This window comes from Apodemus sylvaticus, chromosome 2 (genome assembly GCF_947179515.1).
Source record: "Apodemus sylvaticus chromosome 2, mApoSyl1.1, whole genome shotgun sequence".
NCBI classification, from domain to species: Eukaryota; Metazoa; Chordata; class Mammalia; order Rodentia; family Muridae; genus Apodemus; species Apodemus sylvaticus.
This window is the reverse complement of record NC_067473.1, coordinates 113,696,094-113,721,779: the sequence shown is the minus strand read 5'-3', so window position 1 is coordinate 113,721,779 and position 25,686 is coordinate 113,696,094. Positions and strand designations below refer to the sequence as shown.

The 25,686-nt window shown below is 49.8% G+C and overlaps 1 protein-coding gene across 5 annotated transcripts in view; it reads left to right on the top strand.

Annotated features, from left to right (window-relative positions):
• Positions 1–25,686, top strand: part of Tet3 (tet methylcytosine dioxygenase 3) — a 96,488-nt gene that overhangs the window by 2,846 nt on the left and 67,956 nt on the right. For 3 of the 5 annotated variants that reach the window (XM_052174090.1, XM_052174096.1, XM_052174091.1), the window contains one exon: positions 12,752–12,808. In XM_052174090.1, coding sequence (XP_052030050.1) covers positions 12,752–12,808 — 57 coding nt within the window. Of the gene's footprint in view, positions 1–12,365; positions 12,475–12,751; positions 12,809–25,686 lie in introns of those variants that run through there. The other 2 variants (XM_052174093.1, XM_052174092.1) reach the window with 1 other exon arrangement.

Sequence of the window (25,686 nt, the reverse complement as noted above, 5' to 3'; positions counted from 1 at the left end):
GTGACTGCAGAGAGGTGGCGAAAGTTGGGACCAGCCAATAGTGCAGATTCTAGGCGGAGCGGAGCGTGTAGCGGCTGAAGTTGCTCCAGGCAGCGGAACTGGCGCTGGACAGAGACAGAGGCCTGCCGTCTGCAGGGCTCCCAGCCCCGCCACTAATTGGTCCAAGAGCCTAGACTCTTCTGCCCCTCTGGGCCTGTCTTCTCTTAGGGGAAATGGAGTTGTCCTTGATGGCCTTCACAGCCTCCTCAGCTGCTGTGGCCAGGAACTGCTGTGCTCTGAGCGTGAGGTCACCTGCGGTTGCGCAGGGTGTGCCACATGCACTTGGGATTTCCCTGACACCGAGTGTGAGCTGTGCCTCCGGCTGGTAGGCGTTTGCCTAGGAAGAACCATCCAAGCCTGGGGGCGGGGAAGCATTTGCTGCTGGGGGTTTCTGTCCCTTAACTCCCTTTGTCCACTTGCTACTTACCACAAGTTCCCTGTTTACTATTACCAGCTAAAGCAGACATCTGTATCACATCTGCAGCCCCACTCTCCCTTCCCCACTTCCCACCAGCCTTGGGCAATAGTGTTCAGACCATCTATGCTGCTCACCTATGCCCTGCAGCTCATTTCTTAGAGGGTAAGCTAGGTATACGAGCTGGTGTTTGGTTGTGAGAACAGCCCAGTGTGTTACACAACTTCCTAACGCGCACTTCCTTTTTCCATCCTGAATTTCTCTCCACTCCTCTGATAGACTCAAGGGTAAAGATGCCAAACTCTGTGGACTAGATAGTCTTGGTGACATTTGTGGATGGCATTAAGTGCCTGTCTGGGCAACAATGGGTTAGACCTGAATTAAGGAGCCGTTTGGAATGAGGCCAAGGCCTCTCTCCTCTTGTGAAAGCTGCCGGCTAGGTTTCCCTGGGGTCATGGTGAAGATACTGTGGCCTCCGGTTGACTGAGCTTAGAGATAGCCCTGAGAAGTCTGCAGTACGCAGACCTCACCATGGTTGGTGGCTACTCTAGGTCAGGTACAAACACAGCCTGGCCCCCTGTGACACGGAGGACGCAGAGTCTGCATGTCGGTTTGTGGGCCAGGGCTTGCCCCCAGTTTCTGAAGAAATCGTGTAGTGGAGACAATGGAAAGTTGTTTTTCTTAAGGCCAACTATTTTGTTTATTCGTGTGTATTTGCACTGTGTGGCGGTCAGAGGACAGCAACAGAGCCAGTTCTCTTCCTTCTGCCATGTGAGTTCTGAGGGTTACACTCGGGTCTTCAGGCTTGGCAGCTCCCCCTTCACCCACCTTCATGGTGGACACCCTGACTTTTTTTTTTAAGAGCAGTAATCTAAGGGTGAATACTTTCTCATTGATATTTAAACTTTGAAAGAAAAACAAAGTTTTTCTTTCTTTCTTCTTTCTTTTTCTTTCTTTAGGCTTGGTTTTAAAAACAAAACAAAACAAAACAAAACAGTAGCTAATAACTCTCCTTTGGAAAAACAAAACAAAAAAAAATCTCAAAGGCTAGAAAGCCTGGGAATAGCAATCTGGAGGCTACTCCATCTAATGGGCTTGTCTTTGGCACATTCAAGGGCTGAGACGCCTGACAGACTCTGCCTGAGCAAAGTGTTTAGCAGCCCCAGGGGACCGCAGCGACCTTAATCATTAGATCTTCACAGTGCTTAGCAGACCAAATGTGTCCCAGGACTGCTGAGGTCTTTTTTCTCCTTTGGCCTGACTCCTCAGGTGTGGTGGGACACTCCTTCCCTAGAGCCCCAGAGGTCTTACCATCTGCTTTCATTTGTACCCCTTGGGGTTTCTAGTCCTCTGGACATCCTTAACTCCATCCTGACTCAACTCTTCCAGCTGCCTCTGGGTTTTCTTTTCTGCTGTCTGCCTGCAGCTGCTTGGCACCATCCTGTAAGGGCCATGCACGTGGGAGGGGGAGCTTATCCTCTTCTCTACTTGGCCTTTTTTTCCCAGTGGGCTTTGGAGAGGGTGTGCCAGAATCCTTGGGCTCAGTAGTTTAGAATTTGAAGATTAACGATGGATTCCCAGCAGCAGGTGGTTGGTTCTCTGGGTTGGCAGTAGGTGCAACACATCTGAAGGCATTTGTACCTCGACCATGGTCTTCATTCCTACTTACAGAAAAATTCAGAGCTTAGGCTGGTGTCTGAGTTTGCTTGATTTACATACATTCTTTTTACTTGAATAATAAAGGCAGGCTTCTTTAGTAGACTTTGAGTATGAGGCACTGTAAGGCAACATAGTAAAACCCTCTAGCATTGGTGTTCTCAGTTGTGAGATGGGGTAATCTCAATGTTACAAGGCTAAAATGTAAGAGAAAATGCATCATATCTGGCACACTCAGTCAGTAGCCAGCACACAGTGGCAGAATTAAACTTCACATATTAACTATACATTAGTCTGACTGAATCGTAAGTCTGTAAATACAGATTAAGTGTTTACCTTGAGACATTCCCTGGCTTGCTGGAAGAACTGTAGAAAAGGATTCTGCAACCAGGCATAGGAAGGGGGGAATGTCTATACCTCAGGAACAAGGAAAGGGAAGTGAAGACCTGAGTAAGGAGGACAAGTGAGTCTGTATAGAAAAATACACACGTAAGGCTGGAAGCTGAAGATCTGTACGGACCAGAGTGGATAGCGGTATGTGGTTGGAGGGTCCTGGTTAGCCATCAGCCATGTGCATCTGCTTCAGCTTTCTGACAAGATACTTGCGCAGCTCTCCAGGTCTAGGTGGTCTTGCAACAATGTCAGAAGCATGATGGGTGCTTGCTAAGCCATTTGGGACTCCAGCTTCCTGAGGAGGGTATTCAGCAAAGGGAGAGACAACTGGAGTAAGCTAGGTGATGAGATTCTTTAAAAACAAGCCCACCCAGATGTTCGAGGCCTGAGAAAAAGGCTGGGCAAGAAGACTAGAAAATTGTCAACACGCTGTTTTTAACCCCCTAGCCACAGACTCAATAAGGAGAGCCAGCGGAGAGAAAGGGGTGCTTTTTTTTTTTTTAAAGGAAATGTGATAAGGGTAGTGAAAGGGGCCCAAGCCTAACTGAGCCATTAGTGTGGTGCCACGTTACTGTCAAGTATACAGATGGTCAGGGCTGTGCCCACTGGGGGTTTGTAACTAGGAGGTTCAGGAATGGCCTGAGCTTCCCAGGCACACCAGGAGGCCAGTGGCCAGAAGGTCCTGTGCCTACTAGGAGATGCGTTTGACAGCAGATTCTCTGTATGGTAAGGAGAAGGAAGTGAAGGAGGCCTGCAACTCGGGGAGCATAAGCAGGGCCAGGAGAAGCAGCCGTTGGGTCCCCGTGTACTTGGGGGTTCATACTGGGGAAGGAGAGAGAGCCAGTCACCTCCGGCCATTGGCTTCCTACTGAGTATTTTACTGAGTGCGTGCTTTCAGAATTATGGTGTGCAGGTTATGACTGAAGTGCAGGTTAGGGCTGGCAAGAAGTCCAGTTTTTCAGTGTTTTGCAAATACAATAGTTAATTTTTGATAGTTCTAGAACAGATTATTGACAGGGTGGTGGTGTTTGAGAGAAGTGAGACTTCAGAAAGGCTAGCAATGGGCTATGGGAATGCCTGTGGTCCCTTAGCAAGCTGCCTAGACAAGCTAAGATCTGAATTTCTGCAGAGAAATGATAGACTCTCTTGAAACTTCTTGGACAGATCTGAGCCTTACTGCCCTGTTCCATCATCCAGTGTGGATCCACACTGGGATCACCTGGGGAAAATTTAAACTCCTAGTTCGGGGGTTCCCACCTGCCAGGAATTTTGATTTAACTAACCTAAAGCAGAGTTGACAGGTATGAGGCTCTTGAAGTGAATCTGCTGTTCAGGATGGGGACCCCCTGCTGCAAACAAAGAGACACGGTTCCCACCTGAGTAACAGGACACGGAGAGATTAAGTCTCACTTCACCTTGCTATACAGCTGACCTGCAGTGTTTTCTAGAGCTTGTTAGAGCATGATTGATTGATTCATATGAGAACACTGTAGCTGTCTTCAGACACACCAGGAGAGGGCATCAGATCCCATTACAGATGGTTGTGAGCCACTATGTGGTTGCTGGGAATTGGACTCAGGACCTCTAGAAGAGCAGTCAGTATTCTTAACTACTGAGCCATCTCTCCAATCCATCCCAGACCTTTTGAACCCAAATCTGTAGTTGGGCCAGATAACCAGGTGGTTTATATAACCATTAGAGTTTGAAGAGTAAATCTCTGACACTGTGAGACAAGGGGAAGAAGGTGTGGAGCAGGGGAAGGGGTCAAAATAACTCACAGCCAGGCACAGAATTCCAGCTGCCAACCAGGAAAGGAGAACCGGACCCAGGATCGCCTCTGTTCTTATTTCCCTGGAGTTCCTTGGGCTGGTGAGTTTGGGGTGGTACTGTTTAAGGACTTGGGTATAATCTGAAAACCAGGGTGAAATCTGAGAGCCAGGAAGGCTCTCAGATGGGTGCTACTGGAAATCCCGATGTGGGCGGTAATAGGCCCACAGGTCATAAATGGTGGTTAGCAGAGGGAGGGGTATGTCCGTGGAATCTTGGGTCTGGTTGAAGCGTCTAGGCTTGTGCAGCAGCTCATGAGTGGGTGTTGGCAGACGAGGAAGTGGCTTTAAGTTGGAAGATAGGACAAAGGGCAGAAGAGATGGCAGCAGCCTGAGCAGCCTCAGCCAGAGTCAATGGGACTTAAGTGGAAAGGTTTAGGCGTGTTTCCCTTTCTAGAATAGTGTATGTGTTCTGCCTCCTTTGTTATGTGCAAGCCTGGTGCCCTCAGAGATCCGAGGAGGGTGTTGGGTCCTCCTGGAACTGGAGTCATGGATGGTTTAAAACCATGGCATGACTACTAGGAATTGAACCTGGGGCCTCTGTAAGAACAAATGCTCCCAGCCCCTGAGCCATGTCTCCAGCCCTCGTGGTCTTGTTTTTTTTGTTGTTTTTTTGTTTGTTTGTTTGTTTTTGTTTGTTTGTTTTTTTAAAGATTTATTTATTGTTATATGTGAGTACACTGTAGCTATCTTCAGACACACACCAGAAGAGGGCGTCAGATCTCATTACATATGGTTGTGAGCCACCATGTGGTTGCTGGGATTTGAACTCAGGACCTTCAGAAGAGCAGTCAGTGCTCTTAACCGCTGAGCCATCTCTCCAGCCCCCAGTGGTCTTGTTTTAAAAAAGCTGCGCATGCCAGGGCTTGGCTTCCTGACCAGGTGGAGAGAGCTGGGACTCTGAATTTCCTCAGCCTATCTTGATCTGTCACAGTGGTCACATACAGGACAATCAAAGGAAATGGGGCTAGTCACTTAGAAATGAGTGGAGGAACAAACGTTGTGTGGAAGAGGAGTCAGTTCCTTCCTGTGGAGGCGGCTACAGACCTTCTGTTAGTAGGTTCTAAGCAGGCTGACTGAAGCCATGGTAGATGGAAGGAATGTGTTTACAGTTTTTCCTACGCTGGTTAGCTAGCCTGAGGGGTGCCCTGTTTCCTGTGCCTGTGTGTGTCTGGATAGAGGCTGGGTGCTGCCTGGTGACAGGCTATCAGCGAGGGAGGGGGAGGGGTCTTACAGGGTCTGTAGGAAGTGCAGCATCAGGTGTAGTTTCATGTTCCTAACTCAGCTTCCTTGCAGAAGAAATAAATATCTATCCTGCGGCATAGCATTATTGCTTACATTTTTTGTACTTAATGTGTGTGTATGAGTGTGCATTTGTGCTTACGCACGCGTGTGTGAATGCACTCACAGAAGCCAGTGATCAGTTTTGAATATCTTCCTCAATTGATGTCCACCTTCTATTTTAGAGACAGCACCTCACTAAATAGTCCTGGCTGGCCTGGAATTCATTAGTAGTTCAAGCCGGCCTTGAACTCAGAGAACCTTTTTGTCTCTTTCTACCATGATCTGTCCACCTCATTTTAAAGATATAAACTTTATGTATATAGGTTTTTCACTTTCATGTATGTCTGTGCAGCATGTGTGTGCCCAGTGCCTGTGGAGACCAGAAGAGGATGGTGTCAGATCCCCTGGAACTAGAGCTATAGATAGTTGTTAGCTGACAAGTACGTGCTACGAATTGAATCTGTGTCTTTTGCAAGGGCAGCCAGTGCTGTTAACCACTGAGCCATCTCTCTAGGCCAATCCTCTTATGTCTTGAGACAGTCTTCCACTGAGTTTGCAGACTCAGCTAGACTGGTTGTCCAGCGACCCCCAAGAAGGAGTGCATCTCTAGCACTAGGGCAGCATAAAAACTGGGCTATCGTGTGGGTGCTGTAGGTCCTGGGGACAAAACTCAGGCCCTCATGTTATGCAGCAGGCAGGTTTCTAAACAGAGCCACCTCTGGCTCCTCAGTTTTTCTTGTCATGCTGGGGATTAGACCTCGAACATGTTAAGACAAGTAAGTGCTTTATGCCTGAGCTGTACCCCAGTCCTAGGCTTTATCCTGTAAATGGACTTAGTCTCAGATCTGGTTGAGGTCAGGTTTGCAAGCTTTCTGAAAGGTTCAGCTGAATTTCCCGAGTGTGCAACAGGATATCTTCTCTGGGGAGACAGTATATGGTTTTTGGCACATTCTCTAGAATATTCATGGCCACTCCAGGTTTTAAAAGCATGATTTATCTGAGCCATCCAATGTGAGATCTGTAAACCATGGATGGCTATTTAAATTAAAATTAAAATTACAGCAGTGGTTACAATAGCTACCTTCTAAATACTCAGCTGCTTGTGGCTAATGACTTGTGTTGGACAATGCAGATAAAGAATGCTCTTAGCTGGGAGTGGTGGCTCATACCTGTAATCCCAGCACTTGGGAGGTGGAAGCAGAAAGGACTCATGAGTTGGAGGTTGGCTTAACTCTTTATGTAGTCCAGCTTCTTACATGACGAGTTCCAGGCCAGTTAGTTATATACTAAGACCCTGTCTCAAGTTACTAGTATAGAAGAGCTATCGGACAGAGCTATGAGCTGGACATAGGGTGTCCCCGTGTGGTCCCCAGATCCATCTTCATCATAGCCTCTTTCAGGTTGCGGAAATAGCCTTCTGGGTTGGGAATCGTGGCCATGGTGTAGAATAGAACAATGCTCTTCTGAATCCTAACCTACTCCAGAAACCATTCTTGAAGGCATGGCTGGGCTGTGTTTTTCTTTAGAACAGCAGTGGGATCCCTTGAGGTGACTAGAACCCTCCCACCTAGTCCTGATCAAAGCCTCAGGGAACGTTGTCCAAGTTGTCCTGCACAAACATGTTCACAAACCCAGCCCAGAGTCACCCCTCTGCCTTAGGCTGTCTCCTGTAGAAGGCCGTGTGGTGGCTGGGTGGGCTGACAAACTGTTCTGGAACTCAAGGTTTAGGCTCCATCTCCTCTTTGCCTATGGAAGAAGAGGGAGCTCAGGAAGCTATGTTAGAGGATGAGATCCCCTTATCTTCTGTGCACTCCCTGTGCTCTAGTTGGCTGTTCTGGAAGAGTCTGTTAGGGTTGTTACAGGCCTCTGCTTGGTGCTCTGTGTGGGTCCAAAACTGTTGCCACTCCTGGACTGTGTATACTTTTGTGGCCTTGTCTGCCACATAAGTTGACAGCCTGAGGTTTTACTAATAACTGAGGGGGGAGGGGAGGGGTCTGGGGGTCTGAGAAAGCAGCTCTGTGTAGGATCATTTGCCTTTCAGGTGAACTCAAGTATGGGAGTTGCTTGATTGCTTCAAATAATGTGGTGGGCTGGGCTCTCCTGTGGCTCTGTTTGCAATACTGACCTGACTACCTTGTGGGAGTTCAGCACTGCTAAGCCCTGGGAGTTAGTGGAAAAATTACATGCCTCCCACTGCTGATAGCACAGTGAATCCAGATCCTCACAATAGGCTGGAACTGTGGTTGTCCTTATACCCTCCCACCCCCCACCCTGTTGGCCCTCTTGATTGTTAGAGGAAGCCTCAGGAGGGACAAGGAGAGGTTGAGGCAAAAGCGTGCGCCCAGGTACTGGACTGTGGTGCCACGTCTGAGTCATAGCTGTGGGGAGACCTTGGCTGTTCTCACTTGTCTTTATTTTATTGACCTCCTGGCCCCCCCCCCCTCAAGATTCCAGGAATAATGTTGGCACCTAGGAGAGAGAGGGAGAGGTTCTTGCTTGAGGCCTGGGGGTGGGGTGAGAAGGTCCGGAGAGGTGCAGGGAGGAGGGGTCCGGGACAGGAGCAAAAGAGCAAACACTAGAGCAAGGAGGACACATACCTTCTGGAATCCCCTGGGTCCCAGGACCTACAATGTCCCTGTTCCTAGAGAAGTACAGCTCCTCTTTGGTGCTGCCTCAGTTTCCAGAATCAGGTGGTATGCTTTAACCTGTGGCTAGCTCCATCCAGCAAGCTTCTTCCGGGGCTAGCGTGGGCCAGGCCAGGCCCCGAGCCTGAGCCCGGAGTAGAGGGTGACAGTGTGACCTTTGTCCTGCATGAGATCAAGGAAACATTTTCTTACCAGAATGCTGTTATAAAGCTGGAAGGGAGGAGTGCCTTGAGGACAGAGTCTGCCTTAATCACCCTTGGGCCTCTTGCAAACCAGCTGCGGAGGGAGGGACAGGGTCCGGAGAGTTTGCGTGTAGGAACTTGTGAAGGATTGAGGAGAGCTTTGACTCCCCTGACCCTGCTGCTCCTGGAGTGCAACTCAAAAGATGCTAATGGCAGAGGTGTGCAAAGATGAAGGTGGCCGGGCACTCCAACTTGATGGTGTTCACAGACCCTTAAAGCAGGGTAAATCTGTTAATTCCTTTTGCAAGTCTTCTTCCAAGCCACCCTGGGTTTCTGAGGTACTCCACATGTACCCTATTTCTGTAGGGTCATCATATAGTTTCCTGCTATTTGATTGGTCCTGGAAGAGTTGGTGGTCCAAAAGATTGTTGCATTTGATCCAAATGAAACTCAATTCTCCGCCTTCTCCTGAGCATCTAGACCAGTGGTTTTCAACCCTTTGGGGGTGGGGGGGGGTCACACATCAGAAACCCTGCTTATAAGATAGTTAATTATGATTCATAATAGTAGCACAGTTACCTTTATGGAGTGACCTGACTTGTCATGGGGAAGCGAGAGAGTGGTTTGGGGCTGCCTCTTTGTCCTACTGGACATCAGCAGTGCCGTCGCTGTGTCTGGTTCTGCGGGACCACCAAGGAAAGCCATCTTTCTTCTGCTGTTGTTCCTTCTCCTCTGCTTCCTTCTCCTGATGATTGCCATTGACAAAGCCTTCCGCTGCCAAAGCTAATTGTGAGGTCTGATCAGTGAATGAAGGCGAGCGAATGCAGTTCCCATGACAACCTCAAAAGAGTTTCAAATATAGGGGATGATGTATGTGTGATGGGCTGCAATTACTCAGTTGGAAATTGATGTGTGGCCACCAGGAAGCACAGGCTCCAAAGGTAAAGGGGGTGGTCAGGGTTTTTGGTAGGACCCTTTGTATGATGGAGAGGCAAGGAGGTCACAGGTTTCCCCTTAGTCAGTTCTGGTGCTTTCAGTGTTGGGGCTGTGAAGATGTAGGGTTCTGGTTGGGGACGCAGGACACATAATCAGAGAGACAAACCCCAGGTGTTAAGAGTAGGCAGTGCTATGAACTGGTGACGAGCTGAGGTAACTAGAGAAGGCTTCCTGGAGGAAGTGGGCTTCAGTTGAGCAAGGGAGGAAAAGCACCGGGAAGAGGTACTTTGTTTAGGACAAATAGAGAAGAGACCTGTCTCTGGTCACCGGCTGCCTTTGGAAGAGGTAGAGGGATGAGCACTGTAGGACTGTCCATTGTGGCCACCGCCAGAAGAAAGAGCCCTGCTGGCTCATTTTCCAGCTCTGTTTCTGAGCAAGCGCCACACACAGGTGTTTAGAACTCTCCATTGTTTCTCCATCTGTAGGGTGGGTATGGAAAATTCCCGGCATGTTGGTTTATTTTTAGGTTTAAGTAAGAACTTTATGTTATATCCCCACTTGGGTCCCATGAGGCTTAGTTCACTAAAAGTCTTCCTCTCTCTAGTGTGTGTGAGTTCCTGTTTTTCCTGTGGAGTCTGGTCTATGGATAGCCACGCTATAGAGACTGTGTGTTTCTAGCAAGCAAGGGACACCATTGACCTGGTCTGTGGCCCCACTCCTGCAGCCAGTACAGCAGAGTCTGGTTGGCCAGGACAGAAGATGAGGGAAGGATCTTTGTCCTTACACAGAGAGAGCTGGTCACCGTGAGGCCCACATTTAGAAAGAGGAGCCTTTGGAATGAGGAAGGTCAGTGGGAAGTGAACTTCCTGGCTCAGTGGCTGTCTCTGACTGGCATCAGGTGCCTCTCAGGAGGGAAGGAGGCTGCATGGGAACAAGGGGCCTCCCACGGTTTAGTCATGGGCTGCTGGAGGGTCGAGTGGGCACGGGCAGTTAGGGGAGCTCCTGTAACCTGTGAGGAAGAGGCACAGTCCGCAGGGTCAGGTCTTCCCTTTCTAGAACAGTTGGTGCCCATCCCCAGGAGAGGGACCTCCTCATCTCAGTGCCCAGCCCCCTGCTACTCCACACTCCTGAGGCAGAACTCAGCTCAGCACATTCCAGTTATGTGTAGAAGGAGGAAGACAGGGCCCCACCCACTTGGGGACCGACTGTAAATAAAGGACTGCTTGAATGTGACTGGTGCTGCAGAAGAGGCCTAACGTTGTTCCTGGGCCCAGGGAGGAGCCTGGCTAAAGCTCTGAAGGCTTGGTGGCTGAGGGCCTGGCAGAGGGGAGGCACTGTTTGGATTCAGCCATGCAGTACATTAGCATGCGGGGGAGGGGTCAGGAAGCAGCGTTGGGAAGAGCAAAGAGATATTAGTGTTCTCAGATCTGTTTGTCAGGAAGTGGTCACTTGAAGCGACCCAGTTGTCTTTATATCTTTCTGTGGCTTCCATAGAAGCAGCAGTATTGCTATTGCCCAAACTGTGTCTTAATGTGTGGGCTGCACGGGTAATGATAGCACAGGGCTTTAGGGAACCAGGAGAAGGATTCACTTAGGTTGCTCGGGAGTGAGTTAGAAGACAAATACTCAGTTTGTCACATCAAGTCATGATTTAGGACATGGTCCCTTTATCTTGCCTGCTCTGGGAGGAACCCAGTAGGACTGCCTCTTGTTCCAAAGGGGAGACAGGTGTGGGCCCTGAAGCCTCCATATACCAGAAGCAGGCTTGCCCAGCTCCTAAAGAACTTATCTGATTGTGAACACCCCCTGGGGGCCCTGGGGTGGGGCACGATTATGCATTTGGGGTGGAATGGGTAATAGAGCGAGTCATTGGAGTAGGGGTGCTCATCCATGAGTCACTCCTCTCAGACCTCAGCTTATTCATCTGTGAGAATGAGAAAGCACCCTGAGCTCTGGCAGAAATGTAGAGTGCTGGAAGCCGGCAGCACCTACCTTGTGTCGGGCCGTGGCTCTGTGCCCTCTCAGCCCCTCACAGCGGTGTGAAATGGCTGCTGGTTCCATTCTTCAGATGAGCAGAGAGAGGCTAAGAGAGGTAAGTTACCGCGGGCTAGGACCGGGCTATGTGGGTGCTAAAGTGTATGTGAGGTGGAACCCTGGATGCTCCCCTTCAGAGAGGGGATGGGGTGAGCGATGCTTAAGGATGCCTGGGTATTGAATCCCAGGGATGTGGGGACCTTGTGAGCCTCCTCCCGGCTTTGGTCTCCTGGCCACTGCGCCCTTGGTACGCCTATAGTTAGAGAACTAGAAGGAAACTCTTAAGGGCCCGGAGCCCAGGGTGCCTTTGAAAGGGGAACCTGGTGGATCTTCTCCTGAAGAGAAAATTGAGAAAATTGCATTTCAGCACTGTTCGGTAGTAAGGCTGTGCCGGGGAGGGCATAGCTGACTTGGGGAAGCACAGGCTGGGCTACAGCCAGTTTTCCGAGTGGGGGTATAAGAGGGCAGGGGAGTAGAGCTATAGAATGGCGAAGGATATGGTCTTCAGGGAGGACTGACCTGGCTTGGAGTTTGAGCTATGCTGTGTTCTAGCGGTGTCACCTTCCGTAAGTTACTCCACTCATCTGCAGTCTGCAAAGCGGGGGCGGGGTGGGGGGAATGTGAGGCTTCTGCTGCCCTGGATTCTCCTTGGAGGACCAGCGCTCCAGCTCTCCTCTGGCTGAGAGTGGCCGGTGTGGGATACCCACATACGCCGCCCCCTCCGCCGCCCCCCAGTTGCACCCGCTGGAAGTGCAGGGGACGCCTCGCGTATGTCGCCGGGGGTTGGGGGGTGCCCCGGGATCCCCGGCCTGCCTGGGAAGCAGCCCTTGTGGCGATGGCTCCCTCCACCAAGGCCCCTGCCTGGCTGCTGGGCAGGTCCTGGGCGGGGAGGGCCGGGCGCGGGATTGGCTGGCGCGCGCGCCGCCCCCTTGCACACCAGCCCGGCGGGGCGGGAGCAGCCGGCAGCTGGCCGCCGCCTCTGCAGTGCCTCCCTCGGTGCGCTCCCTCGGCGGGGATAATGGGAGGCCCGGCGGCGGCCGATGCAGTAGTGGAGGCCGGCCGAGGTAGAGCGCTGGGCCCGGAGGGGAGGGGAGGCCGCGTGCAGGCCGGGAGCGGGCCCCTGGGATCTCCAGAGGTCGGAGAACCGAAGCAGGAAAACAAGACTGGAAGGCGCAGGGGCCCGTCAGCGCTGGGAGGCAGGCAGCTGGAGCAGGAAGCCGGCCCGGCCAGCCTTTCTTCTCCCGGCCTCTTCCCCTCCAGTGCGCTGGGGCCTGGGCTGGACGGCTTTGCCCCTTGCCTGCTACCGGCCTGCCTCACCAGTGTCTTTGGCTTCTTTTGCAGGTGGAAATAAATGCTCGTGAAGGAACGGGGCCCTGGGCACAAGGGGCGACTGTCAAGGTACCGTGTGTGTGTGTGTGTGTGTGTGTGTGTGTGTATGTATGGCGCGCGCGGTGGGGGTGAAGTGTTTGACTGGATTGGATAAAAATAAAGGGTCTCCTCTGGTGATCCCTTAATCTCCCACTGTGTGTGTAGCAGCAGCTGAGGGGGAGGGGCGGCGGGAGTGTGGGCGGCCAATGAATTCTCAGGCCTGTGTGGGTTTTGTTTGGATTCGTTTTGCTTTCTCAGCTGGATGGTTTGGGTGCAGTTGGGGTTTGGTTTGTTGAACTGTATGTATATGTGTGCGCTCTGCATGCGTGTGTATACGTGTGTGTGTGTGTGTGTGTGCGTGCGTGTGCGCGCGCGCGCTCGTGTGTGTTTTAAAGACATACAACCCACTCCCACCCCTGCCTCTGGAAATCTCTGGAGAATGGCCCTGGCACTGTTGGTTGGCTTCCAATCTGCAGAAATCCCCGGGGTGCGTTGTCGCGGGGAAGTGGGGGTGAAAGACAGTAAGGGGGAGGGAGAATTGCACTCCTGAGTCTGAAGCTGATAGGGTGTCATTAGTCATGCTGCTGTCACCATGGAGATGGCTGGAGAGAGGAGAGGAGGTGGTGGGGGTGAGGATATTTTGGGTAGGGTGGGGGCTGATGCAACATCATGGCTGGGAAGCCAGCGGGTGTCTGCTATTACTCTGTGCCACTTGGTGTCTGGGAGACGGGGAAGGCAGTGTTCCTGGTGCGAGGGAAGCGGAGAAAGGGGCTTTGAGCCATTCCAGGTGGGTTTTCAGAGGGTGGTGTAGGTTTTCTTTTGGGGGGGGGGGATGAAGAGTCTGGGGAGAGTCCGATCACCAAGAAGCTATGACTAATCCTCTTAGGTTAGCCAGGACCAGAATCCTGTAGATTCCCCAGTTTACAGGGCGGGGGGTTCACTCTAAGTTTGGAATTACTCACAAGTATCCTCTGGCCCAGGAGGTGGGGGGCTACTTCTAAAGAGCAGAGATTGGGAGTGAGTGGGGAGGGGGGCAGGTGGGCGGGGCCAGCCCGGCGGGGCTCTGCCTTGCATAGAGGAAGCCCTGAGCCTGGTTGCTTAGGTAGCAGGTGGGTGGGCGAGCTGTGAGTGTCCCTGCGTGCTCCTAGTCTTTCCTGCAAATCTACCTCCTGCTTCCTGGGAAAGCTGTGGGAAGCTCTGAGGAGGTGCTGGAAATGGCACGCTGCCACCTCACTGTCTGGGTGGTGACACTGGCAGGGTGGGGCTCTGCTTCCTCCTGTGTATGTGTGTATGTGTGTGTGTGTGTGTGTGTGTGTGTTGGGGGTTCCCGGCCTAGCTCACAAGGTGGATATGAAGGCCAGGGTTATTCCCTGGCCTTGTCCCAATCAAATACTTGAAGGAGGTGGATTTTGCTTCTGAAACAGCTTCTTAGGAAGGCAGAGCCCCGTGACGGCTCTCTGGAGGAGCTGGCATGCCTTGGTGAGGCTGGGAGTTGTTGGTAGTCATCTGGGAAGGAACTGTGGGGGGCCCCAGGCAAGTAGCGTTGTGATGCTGTTTGTGTGTGCGCGCTGAGAGAGCTGTGAGCTCACATTGGCTCGTTGACGCGCTCGCTCGCTCGCTCGGGAGCCAGAACCAGGTTCCCCACCTCCGTTTCCTCTGGCCCACCCACTTCTGGCTGGGGGAGTTGTAGCCTCCCGCGCCGCCCCCTATGATGTTCTGGAACTGTGGGCACCGGGGATGTTAGAGGCAGACTCACCTGTCCCCCAACTCTGAAAGCCGGATGGGGGACACATGGTCTGGGGGGGGAGCTCCCTCCTCTGTATCTGCTTCCTCTGCTGCTTACTTTCTCAAGCTGTCCGCCTGCCTGCCGTGTGGCCATGGCTTTCTGAGGCAGACCTGCTTCTTCCCACTCTGCTCATGTGCGCTCCCTTTCCACCAGCTGTGGTGCTGCCCCAGGATGCAGCCAGTACCCTGGCCCCAGTGTTGGGAAATCCAGAGAAAGGCCCCGTAAGTCCTCCCCTACCTGTTCTCAGAGTTTCATTCCTCTTGCCCCCAGCATGGATCTGCTTCTGTTGAGTAGCCTGCCTAAGAACCATAGCTTCCTCCCAGCCTTGGTGCCGCGGTACTTGGGTCTGCGCCCCCTGTTTCTGTCTCTGTCTTCTCTGCACATTGGGTTTTTCGGATGGCCCGTTGGAGTGACAGAGTTTTGACCACTCTTATCAAGTCCTGGTAAAAGAGCTCCTCCTGTGGTCAGGATAAAGGGAGTTTGTGTACATGTGTGTCTGCGTGCAGGTTCCCACAGGATGGGTATGGGAGGGGTAAGCCCCAAGGGTGAATGGTGTCCAGCAGCCAGAAGAAATAATGCATGTCTCCTTGTGTGCTAAGTGCTGCCAGGAATATTCTGATGCGTGGGTGTGCACAGTCCTGGCACGGCCACAAGGCTGGGCTTGATGAATGCAAGTTGTCGGTTTACTGTATATTGTGCTTCATGTCATTGAGCCGTGATATATCCCAGGGAATATGCTATAGCATAATACCCTGTTGCCACCTCCTTCCCTCAGCTGCCTGGACAGAAGACAGTGCCCAGTGCCAGACCACCAGGCTGCCTGCCTTTGGGCGCCCACACTCTCCCTCATGAGAGCATTCACTCCACTGGCTAAGGATGTCTGGAAACTATTTTGGTGCTGGGCCCAGCATCTTTGCCTTCTATCTCTCCCTTTGACCACCCCCAAAAAAGTCCCGTTGAGAATCTGCTCCTTTGACTCTGCATACTCTTGGTCATTCCTGCCTGTCCTTCAGCTCTTTTTGCAAGAGTTGGGAGCCTCTTCTCTCTCTGCAGTAAAGTTGAAGATGGGTAGGCCTATTAGGCTGGAGCAGAAAAGAAACCAGTCCAGAGGATAGTGGATTTGAGTTGGAGATTGGAGAGGGCTTTACCCGTGCTTCTTAGGAGCTGGGGCTAATCACAGAGCTCAGCTCTACGGCTTTGGTGACCCCAGTCATTTTTGAATGAACGTTGGAGAAGAGGAGGGACTGTAGCAAACTAGCGGGAGCTAGAATAGGAGCCTTCTGTCCATCACAGTGCAGGAACCTGGGGCTGCATTCTGGGACCACCATTGATGGCTCTGTGGCCTCTGGACTCCTTTTGAGGAGTGGCCCAGTGAGTGGGGGGGGGGGTGCACCTTGGGTGCTCATCTGGTTCTAGCTACAGATGGACATTTCTGCTAGAAATGGGCTTTGTGGTTTAGCCAAGTTCCCTCCCACACCCTGGAGGCTGTGGCAAGTGGTTTGGCTGACTGGGGGGTCTGGGCTGGGATTATGGCAGAGGCTTTGTTTGGCTCCGCTTTTGGGTCTCCCAATACTCTTAAGTCCTCTTTTCCATCCCTGGCCTCTTGGGCTTTTTGGCCTCATTTCCTCCCGCACCCAGACATCTGGCCGTCAGCAGGACCCTCTGTTCCCAGCCTCTGAGTGGCTTCTGAGGGGGAGGTGGCTTACTCTTGGGCCAGTTTAGGAAGTCTGGGCGCAAAGAACAGGACTGGCTTGCATGAGTGGAACCTGTGGCTAGGAGTGCCAACCAGGGCTCCTCCCCATCCTCACCCCGCTCTCTCTCCCATTCGTTGTCTCTGTCTCTGAGTATTCACATCTCCTGTACTAAGTACAACATAGGAAAACAGAAGTTACTATTAACCTTACAAAGCCATTAGACACTAAGATGTGGCCTAAATTACTTCAGTTACAAGTGGGAAAACCAGCATTGCTGGTGTGTTACGCAGTCAATAGCTTTGATCTCCACTGTGTTTGGGGCATGTGAACTTGCACACACCACAGACAGAACCTCTCATCCATGTGCACTTCTTTGTGCCTGGCTTACTTTTTGGCTTTTTGAACCTCAGGGGACTTTTAAGAATCAACACGCCAGCCTTGTTTCAAAGCTCAGCGCTTCAGGATCTGGTAATGGGTTAGGGTCTTATGTTCTGAACAGACACAGTAGAAAGAAAGCTTGGTGGTGGAAGTGTTGGTTTGAGATCCTGAGAAGGCTGGATATAATACCATGCTGTTCTTATGAACGTGAACATCAGTTATCGAGAGTGGTCTCCTGGCTGTGGGGGTGCCCACCTTTAATCTTACCCCACACAGGTGGATCTCTGGAGTAGAGGCCGGCCTCGTCTAGGAAGCTGGGCTGCACAGTAAGGCCCTGTCTGGAAAAGCTTGGCTTCTGGGGCTGGGAATGCGACTTAGTTGCAGAGCATTTGCCATAGACTCAGTACTGACAGAAAAAAGTCACCTTGTAAACATTTAACTAGATATAGTGGTGTGTGTCTATAATCTCTCAACACTTGGAAGCAGACCAGGAGTTCAAGGTTATCTTTGATTATATAGCTAGTTTGAAGCTAGCCTGGACTATCTTTTAAAAATAAAACTTTGGATGTTATAGACTTGTACTGCTTCCCTGGCTGAGAAGGGAGCACCAGGTTGCTGAGTTCTCTACTCCTGGGCTCTGCCGCAAACTATGAAGCCTCACTGTGGAGTCGGTTGCCATGGTCTCCTCTACAGCAGAGGGCTTGCCTTCCAAAGTTTTTCTCAAACTAAATCTAGAAACAATCGGGTTTTCTCCTTTTTTTTTTTTTTAAGTTCCAAGACACAGCCCCACTTTGTCCAGTCAGCTAACAGCTTGTACAGTTCGCCTCTGTTGGTTCCATTCAAAGCCCCCTGATTGTCCAGCGGAGCAGTTTCTATGCTCTTGTTCTTGGACATCCTGTAACTGATGGCTTCTCTGTGTGTGTGTGATGCTGGGCTGGGTCAGACCGTGGACAGCACTGCTTTTGGACGTCTGCCCCTGGGTAGGGCTCTTTGCCTCCACCTCCTTTCTGGACACTGCTCCCCAACTCTTTCTCACCCTGCTGTTTGGTACAGAGAAGCAGCCAAAAGGTTTACCTGTACCTCAGCTTCTGTAGATAGATACCCCCTGCCTGCTCAGTAATCTGATGGTGTACAGTCTGAACCACGTTGAGCCCCAGCTGTGTGTGTGTGTGTGTCTGTGTGTGTGTGAGTGTGTGAGCGAGCACGCACGCTCAGAGACTGAACTCAGGACCTCACATATGCCACAGAACAGTCTACTACTGTAATGTCCTCAGCCCTCTTTTTGTCCAGGCTTTTGAATGCACTGTGCAGCCCAGCAGGCCTTGAATTTGGGATCTTTCTTCGTTTCCTGAGTAGCTAGGGTTAGAGCCCTGTTCCACCAGGCTGTTCTTTCATTTAGGATTTTAAAATGTTTATTTCTTGTGGAGCTGAGGATTGAACCTGGGACTTGCTAGGCAAGTGTTCTATCGTTACCCTTTATCTTCAGGCCTTCATACGGTGATCCTTACTAACCTAGACATGTAGCCCATTCCCATGAGGGGCTGATCTCATATTGTGATTTCTGTGAGGGTGGATATCCCTATCATCTGGGTGACTTTAATGGAAGCATCTTGGCCCCTACTTTCTCCAGCTGAGGCTCTTCAGCCTTTTTGTTTGTTTGCATTGTTAAAATTACATGTAAAAATGTAATTTTTTTTTTTTAGTCTTAGCTGCCTAGAGAAAGGGCCTAAACTGTCTACTGCAGAAATATTACTTAAGGGGCCAACTTGCCAAGTGTAGGAGGATTAGGGTCTAAGTAAATCCTGGTGGTGTGTCTGGCCAGGAACTCCTGTGCCCTTGGTGCTTAAGTAATTGGATTTCTGAGCCCCGCCCCCATGCATCCTCATGAGTAATCCTGACCTCGGGCTCTGCATGGAAACAAAGGCATTGAAAGGTTTGCAGCTCATTCCTCTCAGAGAATCCCCTAGCTCTGCCCTGCTGACTGACCGGCTTCTGCGTCTCTCCCCTCTCCTACACCCACTGTCTTCTCTCAAAAGGAAAAGGTAGAATACTTGCCTAGCAAGTCCCAGGTCATTTTTCTGGCTTGAAAGCTTTATTCCCAGTCTTGCTAAGCAGACAATTTACTAAAGGGACTGTTTCCTGTCATCTATCTACTCTCCTGTCCCTCAGAGTTCCACCTAAAGACTGCTGGCTGCTCTACTGAGGGGGATAAGCAGGGCGGTGGGAGGTGCCTGTCAGAGGCAGGCACAGGCTCCAAGGAGGCTTGGGAGTGGACAACCTGGTCAGAATCTGCAAACTGACTCCTCAGCTATGTTTTTCCCTTGGGGATACCCCGCAGACCACTGTCTCTGTTGGCTTGCTCAGGCTGAACTGGGGTGCAGAGGGTTCCTTCTGATCCCCACTCCCACCCCCGCCCTGGTCCTAGAGAGAAGTGAAGACTAGATCTTCAAAATGTGAGTTGTTCTGTTCCCAAGCTCTAGGAAAATGGGTTTGTAGTGGAGCTGGAGATGTTCCTGTTAGTATAAAATGTAGCATTAAAGGGCCTAAGCTATAGTGTTTTCTGGAGCCAAATATGATTGACTATGGCCAGGAACACAGGATTAGGTTATTCCAAATTCTGTGGTCCAGTGTTGTAGCTGTAGTGTTGTAGGTGGTGGTTTATTTTTTGTTTTTATTTTTTAAGAAACAAAACAAAACCATAAATAAAAACACCTTATAAATAAATGCACTGGTGAGAACAGCAGGCAGACTTTAGTGAAGTGGGGAAAATCCCTGCTGTAGATCTTGGATGCTATCTGATTACATTCTTGGGTTTGGGGGTTGATAGAAGCTGTTGTATTCTTATATTCCAAAATAACTTGCCTAGTAATCACTGGATTTTTGGCTACATAGGTGTTCAAGTAGATGGCTATTTAGGGACCAGGAGGGCTCAAGATAAATTAGCTCTGGCCCTGCAACGTTTCCAACTCGGTGATCTCTGAAGTGCTCTAATCTGTCAGTCCGCTTGTTCAGCGTAGGTGTGATTTCTTCAGTCAACATGCCCAAGAGCAGTCACCTGGTTCTCTCTGCATTTCTCTATCCTGTTTGTTTGTTTCCTCAACATTAGGACATTCTTTAGGGCCTCTGTCTGCCCATGTTCCCACTGCAATGCTTTAACCATAGCTCCCTTCCTAGTCTGAGCATGCTGTGTAACGTGTGCCGGGATTTCTTAGGTCAGAATCATCTAGGGAGAGTACGAAGGAACTGCTGGCCAAGATAAGCATGTGTTAGGCCAAACTTACGGGTTCCTATTTGAGACCGAGGTGGACAAAGGACAAGAGTGGCACAGGGTCCCAGACAATCCTGGGAGGTCTCTGTGGGCAAGCCATGTGGGGTTCCCTCCTCGCGGGCCTCATTCCTCGTCTTCTCCCAGGGTGGAACTCTCTGCTTCCACTGCCCTGTGGCCTTCCTTGTGTTGTTTTTCACTGGTTTCCTGTTCTCCAGCTGTGGGCTCCCAGAGACATCCTTGGGCCCCTGGGTAGTAGTTAGGGCTTAGCTGTAGGGTTGTGTGGTTGCAGTGGCGTGTGTCTTGGGGCTTCCTGGCAAGGAGTCCAGTCTGAACTCATTGGCTAGGAGCCAGAACCCAGAGTTCTGTGTCCAACTTCATGGGCCCAAAAGTTATTTAGAAAAACTTGTGAGTTCCATATTTGCGTGCCCAGGAGTGTACACACACACACACACACACACACACACACACACACGCACGCACATACACACACGAGAATATATTAGAAGGATGCCTTTGCCCTCACTAGGTCTCTGAGTGAGTCTGAGGAAGTGGGATATGGAGAGGAGATGGGTGAACGCCAGAACATGCCATCCCTGTCCATGCCCACCCCAGCTTCCACAACAGGCAAGGCCTTGCCCTAGCTTGTCCTGAGAGTCTATACAGCCAGTCCCTCTGGTTTAACTAGTCTAGCAGCTCTCAGCCCCCGCTCAGGTTAGAATTATCTGAGCCGCTTTTCAAAGAGGGAATGTCAGTGTTTGGGCTCCAGGGCCCATGATGCCCCATGTGTGGTGTGGAGCAGGCCCGGTGCTGCTTGAAGCGCTTTAGGCAGTCAGGATGTGCAGTGGAGGCTGAGCAGCCGCCTCATCAGTTTGGCTCAACCCTGTGGGCTGCACCCAAATGATGAGCGTCTGGGACAGTTAAGATCAGATCGTCCCATGAGACTGATCCGTGAGCTTGACGATTAGACTGATGATGTTCAGAAGAATGCTCTGAGGTCACAGAAGTGGCATTTCCTCATCTCAGCCTTTAATCTTAAAATCTTTATTTGTGTATGTGTGTTCTCACTTGTGCAGGTGCATGCGCATATGTGTACCCGTGAATACAGGGGGTGAAGGTTTACCCCCTTGTCTTCAGTCTGTCTCTGCATTCTGAGCTGGAGCCCCTCACTGGAGCCTTGAGCTCGCTGGTTCGGCTCCTCAGCAGCCAGCTTGTCCCGTGGATTCCCGTTTCTGCCTCCAGAGTGCCAGGGCTACAGGCAGGCATGGCGTTTTAACTTTTAAGCTTTTAACTGCAGTCTAATGCACTCGCAGGTGGGAAAGTATGCTGTATATAGTGTGCTAATCCCACAAACACACCTATGTCAACGGCATCTAGCTCTGGAAATGACTCTTGCCCTGTTGGAAGACCTCAGGAGTATCTATGGCACTTGGGCAAAGTGAGGGTGTGCCATGCGTGCTGGCTTTGGGCCCGGAGGCTTGGAGCGTGGCCTCTGCCAGGAATACCTTTAAACTCCCACTCCGGCATCGGTAGGCGTCCCTGTGAAAGGGCACAGGGCCTTGCAAACTCCTACCCTGTGTGACCATCTTAGCTTCTCTAGCTCCTTTTCCACCTGGGGGTTTAAGGCGGTGCCAGTCTACAATTTTGTGTTAAAAAGCCTTTGTCCTTTTTTTGGCCCTTTATTCTATTAAGGTTATACCAATAATAAACTATTCTTTTGAAGAGCTGGAAGACGGCAGGGGAGGGAATTTGGTGGTGACCGCACCGTGCCACAGTTAGCTAGCATTCCGTATTCAGATCTTCTCCTCTGACCCATGGCCCAGTGTGGTGGAGTTGAAATGGAGCTGTGTTGTGTTGTGTTGTTAACTCTTCACCCCAGATGACAACCATCACCCGGTCTCTTGTAAGTGTACTACATGTACAAGGTGAGCCCGTGGGCAAACAGATCACAGTTCTGTATGTTCTAGGGGTGAGTCTGGAGCAGGCCAGGTAGCCCGGTTAAATCGATCCAGGAGCCTGAGGTAGGGGCTGATGTTTCCTTAATGGTGGATGGAGCTGGAGCTGGGAACATGTGTCCTGTGTTCGATGCATTTGCTAGGTACTTACTGGCTTGAGAGCATCTTTCTCCTGAGTGATACTGTTCCTTTGCACTCTAATGTGAATGATTAGTGTTTAGACTTTAGGCAGGGTGTTGTGGATTATCAAATTCTTAGGGTTACATGACTCTTTATGTCCTATGAAAGAAATGATCTCATCTACTTTATTTAATTTTTTCTCATTAGAAGTGTGTTGTTGTTTTTAAACTGTCAGATGACTTATGTTAACAGTGTGATTTGCTTACCTTGTGAGATCAGCTGGTAGCTTTTGTTTGCATTGTTAGCTGTCAGTAGGATAACAGTAACTTCATACAGTAGATTGGGAAGTTTTTATGCATTGGTACAATTTTAAGTAATACAGCTGAAATAATCCCATTCTTTTAGGATTGAAAAGATGTCATAAAGCCATGTGGCTTGGTATCTTTCCTTGAGAGCCAGGTGCTAGCTTTCTGGCTTTTCTTTGTCCTATGTCTGTTGGTGTAAAACACTTGCCATGTATTTCCTGTCAGTGATCCATTTGGAAAGTATTCCTGTAATATACATGTAGTTAGCTGTATTACATTTCCTCTGCACTGTGACTTTTTCATGCTCTGCATTTCTTTTTTTGTTTAAATATGTTTTATGTACATGAGTATTTTGCCTAGATGTATGGACATGTACCACACGTGTACCTGGTCAGAGGAGGGCATTGACTCCTCTGGCACTAGAGTTCTAGATAGTTGGGAGGCACTGTGTGGACCCTGGGAACCGGATCCAGTTCAGGAGCAACAAATACTCAACTACTGAGCAGTCCCTCCAGCCCCATTTTTTTAACTTTAAAAAAAAAATTATCATTGACAGGGGTGAGGGGAAGCCAGGGTTTCTTTATGTAGTTCCAAATGTCTCGGAAATCAGTATGCAGAGCAGGCTGACCTTGGTCTCACAGAGATCTGCCTACCTGAGCTTCCCCAGTGCTGGGATTAAAGGTGTATGCCACGATGCCTGGATATTTCTAAAGCTTTAAAATAGTCCATTTCTATTTAAAGACATCAAATAGCATAACACTATGTAACTGGAAACTCGGGTCTTTCCATTCTGTGTAACAACTGAACGCTTCCCTCTCCACAGTCCACTACTTTTCCCCCAGGCCCGTTTGCTTACTAAATATGCTAAGGATACTTTCCTATGTCAGTGTGTCTGTCTTAGCCTTTTCTGCAGAAAGTAGCCGTGGCCTGTAATCCTAGCTCTTAGGAGGCTAAGGCAAGGAAGAAGAATTAACGCCAGGCTCAGCTGCCCAGTAAGAGGCTCTATAAAGCAGCAGCAAAAAATGGTCGTGGAGTTTTTAATAGTACAAATTTATATAATTTAACTTGTTTCCCATTGGCAGATGTTCACATTTCCAGTTTTTAAAAGACTATTAATTTATTACTGATGACATGATTTTTAATTTGTTTATATATTAACAAGTATATTCGTATATGCATATTATTTGTCCAGCTATGTAGATTAAAAATCATAAAATGGCTTTTATATTTTGAGAGAGGATTTTGCTGTGCAGCACTAGTTGGCTAGGAACTTACTCTGTAGACCAGGCTGGCCTTAAGCTCAGAGACCCACCTGCCTCTGCCTCTCAAATGCCAGGGCTAAAAGTGCGCACCATCACACCCAGCCTAAAATAACATTCTAGGGGATATTACCAAGTTATCCTTACAAAAGGTATCCTGAGGGCAGCAGAATGGCTCAGCAGGCAAACACTCTCGCTGCCCAGGCCTGGTGGCCTGAGTTTTGATCCTTGGAACTCAGCTAACGTCTGAGAGTTGTTCTCTGCTTTCTGTGTATGCACTGCAGCACGTCCCCATGCAAACACAATATACACACAATTATAGCAGAAAAATGTAAAGGAGAATCAAATGATTTGCTTTTCAAGTCAGGGTTTCTCTCTCTATGTAGACCAGGCTGGCCTGGAACTCAGCAATCTGCCTGCCTCTGTCTCCCATATGCCTCCGGAGTGTGCCCCCCCTCCCCCAAACACACACTGCCAGACCCAAATAATCTTTTTTATTAAAATGCTTTAATAATACTTTAAAATACTAGTCATTTTTGCATTTATCCTCAGTATTACACACAGCATATACAGCGTGTGCTCTTAATTTCTATTGTTCCACAAAACCAATGTTACTGATACTCATGTCTGGCACACATTTTTACAAACACATAGGTTTTTGTGTGTCAGTGGTGGGGGCTGAACCTACAGCCCTGTACATCCTGAGCATGTGCTGTAGCATTCCTTTATCTGTGCTCCCCCCCACCCCAGCCAGTTTCTGGCTTATTTAAAAAGGGTGTGTGTGTGAGTTACCCTTTTGTCTCATGTGAAGATGTAACGTGTGAAGCTTTTACAGTTTCATTTTAGATTTCCATATTTCTAAGGTGAAATTTATTTTTCTTTTTTTTTAAAGGATTTATTTATTATTATATGTAAGTACACTATATTATATGTCTTCAGACACTCCAGAAGAGGGCATCCGATCTCATTACAGATGGTTGTGAGCCACCATGTGGTTGCTGGGATTTGAACTCAGGACCTTTGGAAGAGCAGTCCTGCTCTTAACCACTGAGCCATCTCTCCAGCCCGAAATTTATTTTTCTATATGGTATGAAGCAAGGGTTAAGCTCAGAGACCCCTTATCTCTCGTCTGAGTGTCTGTGGTGTTCAGCAGTTTATAGTTCTGTGAAGTGTTTCACATTCTCTTCGCTATTCTACGGACTTGCAGTTTTCTCATTTTCCTGATTCTGTTTGTTCCATCATTTTAACTACCTGTTTTTATTCAAGATTTTGGTCCTTAAAAATCTTTTTATAGCTGGAGAGATGGCTGAGTGGTTAGGAATACCCAGAGTTCAAGTCCAGTTCCAGCGATCTCACACCCTCTTCCGCGCGCGCGTACACACACACAAATTAACAAATTACATTTGTCCTTTTTGGTTCTTTTTTGTTACTGTTTTTGTTTCTTCCTCTAAACTTGTGAAAGACTTGTCAATCTGTCGAAAAATATTGGGTGTTTTCAGTTAGAATCATAGAGGACTTAGAGGTCTGGGGCGGATGGGTGCCTTTATATTGATTCCTCTCCAGAAAAGGACAGTGCAGCCGCCTCCCTTTCGGACCAGCCTCATTCTGTAGAACAGGCTGGCCTGGCCTGGCCTCCAAGTGCTAGGGTTAAGTGCATATGCCACTAGGCCTGGGGAGTGCATCTTTCTACTCTTGCCTTTCTGGGTTTCGATCAAAGCTTTAAAGGTTCCCTGTGTCTGTTATGCGTTCTTCGTCACCATTGCTGTTGCGAATGTGGCTTCCCTACCCCCACTGCTTTCCACCATCCTATGTTGCTAGTGATTGGCCTTGGGACCTCACCATTCCAGACGACCCTTAGCTGCTATTGGCCTTTTGTTGCGCTCTCTTTCTCTCTCTCTCTGTGTGTGTGTGTGTGTGTGTGTGTGCATGTGCATGCACGCACTCCATGCATGCATGCATGTGTGCATGTGCACCTGGAGAGGATCAGCTGCCCTACTGTAATGCTCTCACTCCCTTGACACAGGGCAGGGAGGTAGGCAGCAAGTCCCAGCCAGTATCTCCTGTCTCTGCACCCCCACAGCAGGGGTGAGAGGCACCTGGCCACACCTAGCTTCCCTGTGTGGGTGCTGGGGAGTTAAACACAGGC